Source organism: Gossypium arboreum, chromosome 7 (genome assembly GCF_025698485.1).
Source record: "Gossypium arboreum isolate Shixiya-1 chromosome 7, ASM2569848v2, whole genome shotgun sequence".
NCBI lineage: Eukaryota > Viridiplantae > Streptophyta > Magnoliopsida > Malvales > Malvaceae > Gossypium > Gossypium arboreum.
The window spans coordinates 97,273,742-97,288,100 of NC_069076.1; the positions used below are offsets into that span (position 1 = coordinate 97,273,742).

General features: G+C 31.5%; 1 protein-coding gene across 1 annotated transcript; it reads right to left on the reverse strand.

Moving 5' to 3' along the window:
* Window positions 1-4,099: 4,099 nt before the first annotated feature.
* Window positions 4,100-14,056, reverse strand: LOC108486456 (FKBP12-interacting protein of 37 kDa). Its single transcript, XM_017790516.2, has 14 exons — window positions 13,832-14,056; window positions 13,671-13,722; window positions 13,508-13,569; window positions 13,221-13,288; window positions 13,051-13,087; window positions 12,398-12,485; window positions 12,183-12,247; window positions 12,012-12,089; window positions 10,860-10,907; window positions 10,332-10,385; window positions 9,660-9,821; window positions 9,327-9,396; window positions 9,102-9,157; window positions 4,100-4,445 (listed from the first exon to the last, which is right to left on the reverse strand). Exons 1-14 carry the CDS (start codon window positions 13,856-13,858, stop codon window positions 4,269-4,271), a joined length of 1,044 nt encoding a protein of 347 aa, XP_017646005.1. The 5' UTR covers window positions 13,859-14,056; the 3' UTR covers window positions 4,100-4,268.
* Between the last annotated feature and the right edge of the window lie 303 nt (window positions 14,057-14,359).

Consider the following 14,359-nt stretch of genomic DNA (forward strand, 5'->3'; position numbering starts at 1 on the left):
CATATTCTAACGCATTTAATTAATGCTCTAAGCAAAATTACCATTTTGCTTCTAAACTTTTAATTAATGACGATTCCATCCTTAGGGTCAGGAAAATAAAATTCTTACAATTTAATCCTTATTTCCAGCTATTATTCTCATACATATTGATAACAGTCCATGAATTCTATAAAATATCAGAATTTTCCATAATTTCAACATTTTTCAATTTAATCCTTAAAACATGTTTTTCCCCGATCTTGAACTAAATTAATAATTTCATTCAATTTTGTAATTTAAATAATAAAATAGTCCATTTCACGCAATTTGATCTTTTCTGACATTTTTACAAAATTGCCTATAAAGTTTTACTTTTATTCAATTTAGTCCTTGAGCCTAAAATATGCAAATTAGCCATGCTAGATGAATATTCATACATATTTTTCCTCCTCCTTCTCTCCATTCCACATCCTTAATTTATATAACATGCTACAAGTAACAATATCAATAATTTCACTATTTACTTATGTGTATATTCAAAACTGTCCATTTGCATCATAGTCACTAAATTATTTATATCTTGAGCTACAGAACTTGAAATTAAGATCCGCTAATTTTATATGAAACTAGACTCACATATATTCTTGCCATAAAATTTTCATAATTTTTTATTAATCCAATAAGTACAGTTTATTCTTTAAAGTCACCCCTGTTCTACTGTCTGACAGTTTTGACACTTCTTCACTAAAAATTAATTATCTCCTCGTACAGGATTCAAATGATGTTCTCATTTATTTATATTAAAAATAGACTCATTCGGAATTCTAATAATATAAATTAAATTTCATAATTATTTTTATCCAATTTTTGATGATTTTCCAAAGTTAGAACAGGGGAACCCGAATTCACTCTGACATTGTCTCACAAAATTTATTATTCCTAATAATTCACAATTCCATTTCTTACACCGTTTCTTTTATAAGAAACTAGACTCAATAATATTTAATTCTATATTTTGTTCATCCTCAAATTCTATTATAAAAATTTATGGTGATTTTTCAAAGTTAGCCTACTGCTGCTATCTAAAACTGTTTTAGTGCAAGATATTAATTACTATGTTTATAACACCCTTATTTTCTTTCTCTACACTATTTTTCATCACTTTCTCTTATTTTCTCTTCACTAACATATCAAGAACATAGGATCATATGTAAGGAAACTCTACATTAACATCAATCCCATGCTTTTTCAATAATATCAAACTTAAAAATATATTGAAATCATGATGTTCTTACCTTGTTCTATTGATTTCAATCTTCATTTTGATTTTCTCTCTCCTTCAGCTTCCATTTCTTGAATCCAACTTGATATTTTAACTTCCCATAGCCTCCTTAACATTTTTCTCTCTTGGTAGCTATGGAAATTCTTTTGATTTTTGAGTGAAAATGGTATTTTTTTGGTAAAATGACCAAATTGTAAAGAAAAGAAAGTTTCTTTCTTCCTTTTCTCTTCATATGTTGGGTGCATGGGAAAAAGATGATGATTCTTTATCTTTCTTTCCTTATATATACTAAATAAAATAATAATAAAATAATAAAATATCATTTAAAATTAAATTAAAATATTAATAAACTAATATTTATTTATTTATTTAATCTAAAATATCTCCAACATTATCATTACTTTCTAGATTTCTCTCTTCCAATTGATCATTTTGCCCTTCATTATATTTTAAAATTTAATCATTGAGTCATCATTTAATTTGGTAAAATTACAATTTAGTCCCTCATAGTTCTTCACCTATTCAATTTGGTCCTAATTCATCCATTTCCTTAGTTTCTAGATCATTCCACTCTTAAAATATTTATACTATTGGTCCTTCAACTTTTTCATATTTACACTTTAACCCCTCAAATTTTGAGTATTTACTCTTGTGCAACAAAACTTTTCTAACTTTTACAATGTAGTCCTTTCTTGAATTAATATATCATAATATACTTCTCAATTTTGACATAACTCAAAATTTTCCTTTTATCACTTTATTTCCTTATTTTACTATATTAAGGATAATATCTTACTATAAATTTTCGGTATTACAAGTTACTCGACCTAAATTTAATTTAATTATTTTACTTTTATTTTGAAGTAAATAATTTTTTTTGAATTTAGAATTAAAACTTGATATACATTTATATATTTATTTATTGAAAGAAATATATATATATATATATATATATATATATATCATGATTAATTTTGTAAATATCTCGCGACGGGAGGGGTGGCTGTGCCTCAAATCCAACTTCAATCTATCCCGACTATGTTTTGTGATTTCACTAGAGTCGCATTTTTCAAACAAAAGAAAAATTCTACCCTACTAGATTTGGGTCAAAACGAAACCCGTCGAATTCGATCATTATTTCATCCTTATCTAGAATTATATTATATTATATTATATTATAGATCTCATTATAATATACAATTACCATAAAGTTACATTATATGTATTATTTATACTTAATGAAATGCATACAAACTTTATAAAAATATGATATATCTATATTATCAACATCTTTAACTATTCTTTGTATTTAGCTAAAAGTTTGATACTATGAAACTAATAATTACATAATATATTATATATAAATAGTTATAGGCAGAATTGCAAAACTTACTCTCAACATTTGAGGGTTTTCACTTCTGTCCTTAACCTTTTTGTTTTAAATCTCATTCACAATGTTGTAAAAATTTTCAAATGAAACCAAAATGGATGGAAACTGTTAATCAATTAACTGTCAATATTTTTGTCTTGACACCTTATCAATTGATGTGAACTTTTGATTTAAATTTATTAAAATTTTTAAAAATTATTAAATATTATCAAATATTAAAATGTATAAAATAAATAAAAAAGTTAAATTAAAAAAATTCTCCTCTCCTTCATGTCTTTCTATTTTCTTTATTTTTTAATTTTTTAATCCTCTTCTTATTTCTTTCATTGTTTCTTCTCCCCTCCTCAAAACAAACCCCAACCGCCAGTGGATGCTCCATGGCTCACCATTGCTGGCCTCTGCCCCTTCAACTGAGGTGGCATGCCACATCAGACAAAAATGTTGATCATTACTTAACTAACGATTTCCATCCATTTTGGCCTTATTTAAAAAAAAAAATTCAACGTTGCGGGTGAAATTGCAACAAAAAAACATTAAGGGCCAAAGTGAAGACCCCCAAAACATTGGGGGTGAATCTTGTAATTCTGCCATAGTAATATCAATAATTATTATATAACATATGACAATATTTTTTGGTTTTCAAGTATGTTTTACTATTCATGTTCAAGATTTATAAATTTCCTTCCAATTATATTATCTCCAAAATTCAAATCATATTCTCTTCTTAAAAATATAATTCAATAATGTTGGTAATATATTATAATATCAAATAATAATTATCCTACTGTTACTTTATATTCCAAAGAGGGTAATATAGATTTTAATCCGTTAGATTAGCAACTATATTTATATTATATCTATATTATTTTATTCACTTTAATATCTTAATTTTAAAAATATAAAAATTTAATCACGTCATACTTTAAATAGTATAATAGAACCCAAGTCAAGTCCAAAGGCAAAAAATAATTGCAAAGTTTAAATACCAAAAGAAAGCCAAAATTATATTAACCCTTCAGAAAATGTGTAAAAATTCAAAATTTATTGCGTCTAAAGATCCATAAAAGCATAAATATGCATAGACGATACTAATAGTAAAAAGATGAATGGTAATTAAAATGGTTAAATCGTTTAATTTTAATGTTCCATATAATAATATCCCTGAAATTTAAAATCAAGTACCTATGTTCTATATCAATTTTTTTGAATCTAATATCCAAACAAATTTTCTTTTGGATTTGCATATCAAAAAATCCAAATCCATTTCCCCCCTCAAATTCAAGTTCCCAAAAGGTTCATAACGGGAAAAATATGTTTTAGTGAGTGAGGGCATAGCAAGAATAAAGTGTACGTCGAAGCATATAATCCACGAGTACCAAAGCTAACCATGCAAAAAATTCTAAACAATAATAAAATAAAACAACATAATATGCTATCCTCGGGGAAGGTTAAGTTTAAACTCAAACTTGGATACACCGTGGACGTGCACTTCAATAGTGCAATTTCACCAACAGCAATGCGTTTTCCCAAAAAAAACCGACTTAATATAGAATGTACAAACTACAAAAGTTTGAGCCAAAATCATTGACAGATATCGTACAATACATGTCTATCTAATTAAGAACTGTTCCCAGTTTCATCGGTTATCATCTCATCTTTAAACTTTTCAGTATCAGAGACTAAACCTGTCTTGTTATTATTGTCTTCAGTCGGCAGCATCTTGTGCTGCAGCTCTAGGTTAAGCCTTTTAATCTCGTCATCTTTCTCTTCTAATTTCTCTTGCAAGATAAACACCTGCAGCACAACCCAGCAGAATTATCAAACTTAAGCAATTACAACAGCAACATAAATGATAAAACAACATGACGAAATACTAGTATATTAGTGCCGACTAAATGAACATGATTAGCATTTGGTAAAATATAAACCAAGAAACATCTAACTTGATGTAACTATGCCTTCATCAGTAAAATAGCAATTGGTGAATATATGACCCTCCTTGAATATGATAAATATAATATACAAAAAGTAGTAGAATTGTTATTAACTGAATTGAGTCAGCAGATACAGTCTACCTGGTGATAACCATCTAGTGTTATCAAGGGCACAAGGTACACTCTAGGCACTAGAACCCTTATATCACCTCAGGCATAAAAATACTTGCTTGAGTGAAGCACAATGTGTGCGTATAAACTTAAACAATTACAATAATTGACTCTAAACAGTGGTCCAATTTATCTACGAAAGACAATGTGTATAATTTCCTTATGATCCCATGTTGAATACTCAAATACTGAAAAGTGGAGAGCTTGATACTATCCCTTTTTTTACTAGTAAAAGTACACCTCATGAAAAAAGTTATAAATAAAGAGAAATTAAAGGAGAGCTTCAATCAATTGGGATTTTTTAAAGCCTATTGCCTTAAAAAAAAAATACCTAGCACATTACTAACTTGGCCTGAAAATGTCTGCATCAGTTTTATTATCTAATGTTAAGGCACAAAGCGCAACCACACCTAGGCGTACACCTTGACAACACAGCAACTATCAAAAAGAAGATTTCAATTTTGTCGACAAAAGAGTTTTTAGTGGATTCAGGAAAGTGTGCTCGCTTAAGACAAATATGTTGCCAATATATACTGTCGGTATGGAAAATAATTGTCCAGTCAAAAGCCCAGATATGATTTACAGTGAAACATGATATGTCTAAGGAAAATGCTATTTATTTGGATGGATTGCCATCTCTTCTCTAGTATGTGAGACGTCAATTATTACTTTGGCATTGAAGACATTAATTATTATTTCAAGAAAGATGAGGAGATCTACTTTAACTAAAAGTCTTCTTTAATTAAAATAATCTTTATGGTATTAGAGGTTTTTCTTTATTTGATGTTCTACTTTCCTTAAGTTTTTATTCAAACAAGTAAACCTATGTAACCTCTATTTAAGAGGCTGATTGACGGCAAAAAAATTAAGAAATTATTTAATTTCAAAGGTTTAGGACTCTCTCTTTAACGAGTCTAAGGTAAGGGACTCCCTTTGATGAGTTTCACTCACTCATCATAGGTTATTCTCGCAGCAAGAATCATAACAAAAGGAAAAACCCCTCAATTGGAAAGTCTACTACTATGAAGTACGGACACGACGATACGACAATTTTAAAAAAATGAGGATAAGGATATGGCAGGTCACAGCAATAAAAAATTCTTTTATATATTTTATATATTAATATTGGGTGCTTAAATCTTAGGATTGATGACCCTAAGTAATCTAAGTTAAACGAGATCTAGAAATAAGTTTATAGAGAAAACTGGAATTTATACCGGTCAAGAAAGCGAGATCAAGATAAAAGAGTATTGGTTGATTAGCTAGGTAGTAGAGGCCGAAAAGTAATACTGTCTAGTTAATAACTAATTCCCTAATAAAACCCGAGCTCTAAAGCTAATTATAACCACTGAAGCAAGTTAATCTTCTGTTTGTTATTAGAGAGTTTTTCATTTGTCAACTTTGATTTTGTAGTTTAATAATTATTTTATGACTTCAATTATAGTAATGTAGTTTTTAATGATTACAGTTTAGACCTACTACTGTAGACAGTATTTTTAGATTTAATTCAACCTCCATTGGGTACGATCCTCGGAGTACTTCCAATACCCGTTGGACATTTACTATATTACAATTTGATCCGTATAGTTACAGACACCACTACTATATTTCTATATCTGTGTTAAAGTATTTCCAGTCAAGCGTTCACATATTTGGCGGCGGTCAATTGGTTAACTTGAAACAGACTGGAATGTGAGTGGGCCAATGTCAATTCAAGGGCTGTTGGCACGTGCCAGTACAATGTGAGTGGACCAATAGGTCAACTTGTTTACCGCAGAATTAATGAATTCGATTAGGCTTGATGAGGTGATGTAAAATCATCCTCCTAACCTTGTTCAGGCAATGAATTTGACATGATCCTTAAAAAAAAAGCAAGTAACAAGAACTACAAGCATGTTAAGAAAACCACCAACAAACAAGCTAGAGTACTAAAGATACCAACATGGCAATGACAACTCCATCTTCTTTTGCTAAAAACAACTCTGGCCATGAAGGTATATCAACAATAAGTTCAAGTCTACGTAGTGCAATAGAATCCCTTTAACAAGTTCAACTCATTCATCATAGGTTATTCACGCGGCAAAACCCCCTTAATTGTAGTAGACTTTTTGGCATATCATCCGATGACTTGATCCATAAGTTAGGACCATAGCATAGTACCATATGACATGGCATTTCACAATGACTTAAAGTCCCCTTTTCAACTTTGTCCTTAAGTTAAAGATTTATAACCAAGAGCTTAGGATGGTGGTAATTCTCTCTTTTCCTCAATCATGACCATTCATGCAGGTCATCCCTTTGATTAGACAAGATGGTGTTATGGTCTCGAGTTTGGGGTTGACTAGTCGAGAGCCGAGACATTGGACAAGTAACACAAGAATCTAATTTAACTAAAGGGCCATTGCCCTTATTTTGATTCCTATTGCCTATGGTTGTGGAACTCTAAAGGAGTTGCCTACTGTTAAACTCTAAAGGAAAAAACTACATTGGAATAGTTGTTTTGAATTGAATAACATTTTCCTAGGTTGAGCCACAAACTGTTTGAATTGCCAAATCCCCCATGTCACTTTTGGCTCCAGATTCAATTGATAGAAAGAGAGCTATGCTTCCCCTAACATGTAGAAGACATCCACCCAACCTTATCCTGAAAGGCAGCATTATTTGTTGGCCAAAAATCTCTCATTTATGTAGCCAAACAAGGGTTTCATCCGATCCATTTTATATGTAGGGAAATCAAGTTTGATGTATTTAGGTACTATTTCCCTACCCATGCTGCCATCATGGACTGTTGTATGTCCATGATGCTTCTACAACTAAAACGAACCCCAAAGTGTGCAGTTTGGTCACAAGTGCAGTTTGGGATGCCTTGGTCAAAAGTCTCTATCCCTTACCCAAGAAAGAACTTGCACAATAGAACCTAAATATGTTGTCTTTACCCCTTTCCCAAGAAAGAACTTGCACAACAGAACCTAAATATGTTCTAACTTTGCATCAACTCGTGCCACTAATACAACCAACCACTCTTCATGTTGAGTCAAAGCCTTGCATAGTAGGTTTCGAATTTTCTCATCAAAGGTTTTCTCGTTCTTGGTGCCTAGCTCAAATACCAAATTGTTACGATCCCGATTTTAGGATCAAGTCATGAAACATGAAACAGGAGTCAGATTCAACTAAAGGATCTTTGCCCTCATTTAATTCCCTAGTTTTGCCTATGGTTGTGGAACTCTAGTAGAGTTCCCTACCACAAAACTCCTACTTTTAATTTACTGAAACTTTTAACTTTCAACTTTCAACTTGTTTATTCATTAATAATTTTCCTCTTAAATAAAGGTTAAAAATTTAAGAAACAAGATGAAATTCCTAATTTCATGTTCTAAGGAAAAGAAAATGACAACCATGTATCCTAATTTATTAGGAAAGTTTATTTAAACTAACAAGGAAATTTTAAGAACTCAAAATCAAATCAAAATCTGAATCAAATCTCCTAACAAATCTTATCTTTCCCTTACCTCGACTCCTAAGAAAATGGAGATATTTTACTATTACTGAACTCTCTAATTTAATCAAAAAGTTTCAACTACAAATTGCAATTCACCAATATGTTTCATTTCCCTCCGTTTCTTGTATAGTTCCTGATAATACCTTAACCTTGGATAGATTGTATGCAGAGTTTTGGGTTTGAGCTTTCTTCTTTTTCCTTTTTCACACAAATTTGCTTCTATTTTGGCTTTTCTAGATAATAAGTTTCATCTCAAGTCCTAAAGGAAAGAAAGGTGAAGGAGTGAAGCTATGAAACTGTTTTCAGAAAAAAATGATAAGAGAAAAAGGTAGTGGGAACAGTAGTAGGATATGAAAGTGATTAGTCTACAAAATAAGCGCTCAAAGAGGAGGTTCCAGATATAAATAGCATCAAATAGAAAAAACAATTATTGCTCTAACTTTACAATGACATGGTGCAATGACATCAAGTGGGAAAGAAGATGCATGATGGAGAGGAAGAGCATCTAGTTTTGCTTGTACATTAAAAGTTCATTTTTCTTCCATAAATTATTATCTTTCCCACTCTATAACAAGCAATATAATGATCCTATCTCAAAACATGTCTTAGCTTCTTCAAGCAAATGCCAATTATCATGCAAATAAAGGGCACTAACTTATGTCAAATAAGGAAAGTAGGCGTAAAAAACATATGATATGACTCTGCATGATGGTTATATTGAGGTCAAGTGGCATGGAAATGGCAATTTCATGATTATAAGGGAATTTCCATCTGATGCTCATTTAATGTATGGCATTTGATGATTCAATGTAATGAGAAGATTAAAGATGAGAGAAAGATAACAACCATTTCATTTGATCTTTCCGCATCATTTGTCAGCCCTTCCATTTGTTTGTATAATGCTGCAAGCAACAGAACAGCAATGATCAAAGATGGGCATGAACCAAATTTTCAACCATGGAATAACAAATTCAATTACGGAAAGGCAGAGAGCATATTCAAGTTCTCATTAATGTTGGATATCCCAATCTGGTTCATTCAACCAAAATCCATAACTTATTTAACACGGACCTTCAAATTGGCTTCTAAGTTCTGCATTTTGAGATTTTTGTAAGGCAAGTTTCATGGCCAATTCATGCATCTGCATTGAACAAAGAGTTAGTAAAAATAAGCATAAATAACAAACCAATGTCTCAACATAATAAATCATATGCAGCTTTGAAACACATTCTAATCTATTTCAGGATTCATTCCAGTTCGAAGTGCAAAGATGCTTTTACAATGCAGCCTGTAATTATCACAATCGATCTATTTGCCACCCCCTAATTTTATTATGGGGGAGATGAATGCTTAAACACATAAATTGGCGTGCACCAACAAAGTAATGCATGTATTACCGCATACCTTTCCTTCCTCTGCTTGAGTACCAATCTCCTCATTTTCCTCTTGCAATGTTCTACACTTTGCCATCAGCATCTTTCCCATTTTGCTTTGAGGAGTAAAACTAACAGCAGCAATATTTTCCTGCAGCTCTTTAACTTTCTTGTCCTTTTCCTCAACCAAATTCTAGTACCATAACAGTAGAACTATAAATAACTGATCCATAAGCACAATGGATTACTTAACAGCATCTATCTCCACTTCTAGCATAATGACATCAAAATAACACTGTATCTGTATGGGTAATCTATAAGCACAGGGCAACCTAACAGCAGATTAAACTTACAGGCCTCAACTTTTAAATCTTTAACATGTTCTAGATTACCAACCAGAAACCAGTAAGAAGAATTTGGATATGCATAAAGTTTAAAAAACAAACAGAAACCGAACTTGTTTCAGGCCTAATCCATTGTGACACCAACTTGTCAAAATTTCCAAACCACACTAAAGTCCAAAAGCCCAAAGATTAACTACAAATAGTAATATTACAATGGTCCATCTATGGCTTCTAATACAGTGCCTGCCAGACAAACATGTTACTCCCTTTATGATTCCTTTCTGCCCAAATTCATTCTACTTCATTTAGAAAACAGACACCCTTGCACTGATAAGCAAAAAGGATCTTTAAGAACAAACCTTTAAACGAGTAAATTCCTCATGAATGGCAGGATCTAGTAGTAACCTTCTGGCCTGTCACATAAGCCACAAAGAAAATTAAACAGGTAGAAAGGTGCAAAACATCATTTAGTTCTAGGTCATGTGACAGAAACGTTAACAAATCATGTCTAACAAATATCTGGACAAAAAAGAATAAGAGAAGCAGATGTTTGATGAAATCAGACCCATAAATTACACAACAAAATGTTGAATCGCATAAAAATGTTAGGAAGTAACAAGAATAATTCGCTTAAATACAGAGGGCAGGTTTGATTGGGGTTAAGACAACTTATAGTGAAAACTCAAAATTCAAAAGACAGATATAATGCCAATATCAGATTATTGGAATGCATAAAATAAGGGTACATAAGCTCTTACGAAATGCATTTTATGCATTTTTCTTGACCATCCTCCCAAGTAGAAAATAAAACAACAAAAGCAAAGAAATTTATAATATCTGCTAACAGAAATAACTTCATTCACTTTGAAGTGAACATTAGATAATACCTGCATTGATGGTGGCTTCAGTTGAACTTTCAAGTCACGAACTGCTGACTGGAAATTAAAAGAGATTTTGGTCATAGTTGGCCAAGCTATTAGACAATCATGTCCAAGTAATCAATGCACTAAGTGGGGCATAATGCTTTATATAAGAGAATAACGAAAAAAAAGGGTCAGGGTGATCGTATAGAAGTAAGAAAAAATGGTAAAGGTGCCCCCAGAAATTCTTTCAGAATCTGAAGCAGAATAAAAGTCATGACAATCTACACCACAAGCAACAGCAAAGAGAAACTCCCAAAAGGAAGATCGTAAAGGATTGCACATAGATGAGCAAAACGAATTCTCACTCCACTAGATTTAAAGGAGTTCTCTCCAACTTGAGAATCAACAATAGACAAACATCAACAGTGGAAAAATAACAAAATATGCAGTTTCCTCAAGAAGGAAATGCAGCATACATTTGAGATAACATATTCACCAGCAAGTCCTAATGGTGCACATATTAAAACTAAGGTTTTGCATGGTATGGTAAAAAGAAAATTGGAAAAGAAGAAAAGTAAAAAGATAGAAAATATATTTTTCTTTCCATTGGTGTGCTTGGTAGGAAAGATGAAGAAATGAAAAGAATAAGAAATTTTCTTTACATCATTGCTTGGTAAAGTTGAAAAATGAGAGGAAAGAAAACAAAAAATTTAAACAAAAAAAAAAGAGGATAATCTTGTAAATATGCACACTTCTATCTCTTTACTTTTCCCTCCTATTATCATACCAATTTGGAATGATTTGTTTTTATGCATTATGATGGAAAATGGTCATCTTTCAGAATTTTTCCTCTCACTTTCCTTTCCTACCAAGAACACTGAAAATTTATTTTCTTTCAACTGTTCCACTCTACTCTTTCCATCTTTCTACATTATCACTCAACCAAGCACACCCTAAAAGATGAGTCGCTTCAATAACAATCCATACTGGAATTAAAATGTTTTTTAGAACAATCATTACTGCACATTGATATACTTTTTGCTTATCTTTACCAGAAATATCCAAAAATTTATCTCATCCTCGCACATTGCCATATTCCACCGGCTAGACAGCAAACAGCATGCTAAACAATCATAGATGGTAGTCAAGAGGGAAAACAAAATTAAAAGATGTCACCTTCAACTCAGCAATCTCCTGCTCACGCTTTGCAAATGTTACAATAAAGGCAGCTTCTTTTTTCTTGGCTTTTTCTAGCTGAAAATAAGAACAAAGCATGCATGAAATTCTGATTAACAGATAAGAACAGTTAATGCAGAAAATATGTAGTGAGAAAGTAAGCAATCTTACTTGTTCCTTCAGTGTCTCCTCAGAGGATTTCAGAGTTTGAAGATAATTCATTACTAACTTGGGTTCTACAGAAAATGGAACAAAACAATTGCTCCATCAGAAAAGTAGCATACCTAAAATGATCAATATTTAATAGAACTTCGGACTGGAAAGGTAATCAATAGGTCCTAATATATGAAACAAAAATATAGAGAAGACTACAAGAAAAGGCAAACCAGGAGCTATTCCAGCTGGTATGAAGGGCTCATTCTGAAATGCAGAATGCCATTTCTGAATCTCTGATTTTGCAGCTTCAAGCTCCGTCTAAAACAGAAAATATCATAATAAAAAAATCCAAAAAAAGAAGAGAAATAAGAAAAGGAGAGAAAAGGAAGTACAGTTTATGACAAAAGGTATGAAAGTTCAGGTGGTTGCCATTATATTCTTCAACCATGAAATTTTTTATGGACTAAGCTAATTCCACGCCTATATAATACCATTTCAAAGTGAAAAGGACAGAAAGGGCTAACATGGACATGATAGCTGGAGTCCTAAAGATAAGTCCCTTTCCAAGCCTATTATAAAATCGTTTTATTTTAGCAAGGATAAAAGAAAAGGAAGAAAGGAACACTGTAAAGTATCCATAAAGGTCCTAAGTCAACAAGGAAGCATAAAACTTGTACAACCAAAAAGACAAAACTTTGAAAAATCTATGTTGTAGATGGTTTTTCATATAAAACTTATTCTTTTGTGAAGAAAAATTTCCATGCTTAATGTCTTAGTATCTATAGTATTTCCAAGTAGGCGAGTTTACAACATTTATTTATTACACATATACAAATAAAACAAAGAAACAATTCAATGATATCAAAAAATGGATGATACATACTTGGCACGTTGCAAGGGTGTCCTTACAATTCTGAAGGCTGCAAAAGGTGGTAGAAAAAAAAAAAGAATCACGATAAAAAGTGAAGATAAATCTCACAGAAAATTGCAAACAAACAAGCAGTTACATAAACGTATTAATCTCATAGGTATAAGTCATTCTATGCATTACACCTCTCACGAAGTGACAAAATCATCCCTGTTGCTACACCGGGGGCAGTTTCTTCTACTTTAGTATTGCCCTACAATACAAACAGACAAAATTCCTCGGGTTAAAATAACTAAACCGATATATTTTGTTTCTCCACAAATGGCTTCTCGAAGTCAAGTGATAAATGAGTAGGAAATGAATAAGGATGAAAACTTAGAGCACTAAGGTTCCATATTCAAAATTTCCCTCAAATCCTTTGGGTTTGACAACAACAACAACAATAATAATAAACCTTAAAAACTATTGCTACCTTTTTTGATCCAAAAATATCGTCCTCATCGTCCTCAAGATCACCAAAACTTCTTTTATTACCTGAATATGCATTTGAAAGAAATAATAATAATACAAATTGTTCATTTAAATAAATTGCCAAAAAAATATTGAAGGAAAAGAAGGAATCAAATAAGGTTAACCTGAATGCCTTGCACTATGACTCCCAGGAAAGTCACCGCCAAAATCGTCATCCTTTTCTCCAAAACACACCCATTTATCATTGGAATAGGCAAAAAAGATATTAGAAACCCTAAAATGGAATGCATTAGCGCTGCATAGTAAAGAGAAAGAAGCAACTCACATCATCGAGATGCGCGTGAGAAGCCATTGAAGGCAGGATTCCGGCGGACAAAACCCTAGAAACTTTGATTTTGAGTGAAAAGCTAAAAGTATCACTGTGGGCGGCACCAAGATACCCAATTCGAAATTGGGAAGGATGAAGCTCAGATCCCCTGTGACCAGTCACAGGATTCTGTTTGAGGAGATCAATCCAAAATGGCAGTTTAAAACAGTCATGAGTCACTCCGATTATATTATCATTTTTAATTAAAAAAATAGGAAATTAAAAGAAAAAATTGATTTTTCTTTTAAAATTTATCTTTTATTATTAAAATTATTCTTTGAACATCACCATGATATATGCATATCACGTGTTATTATTTAATTATTCTGTTAACTACACCATTATATTCATTCCCCAACTCTTAAATTAAAATAAAGTATTTGATAAATAATACATTAAAAATTATATGTTATATCAAAATAAATTTAAAACAATATTGAATTTTTAACAAGAAATAAAATATTTAAAATAACTAATTTTAATACG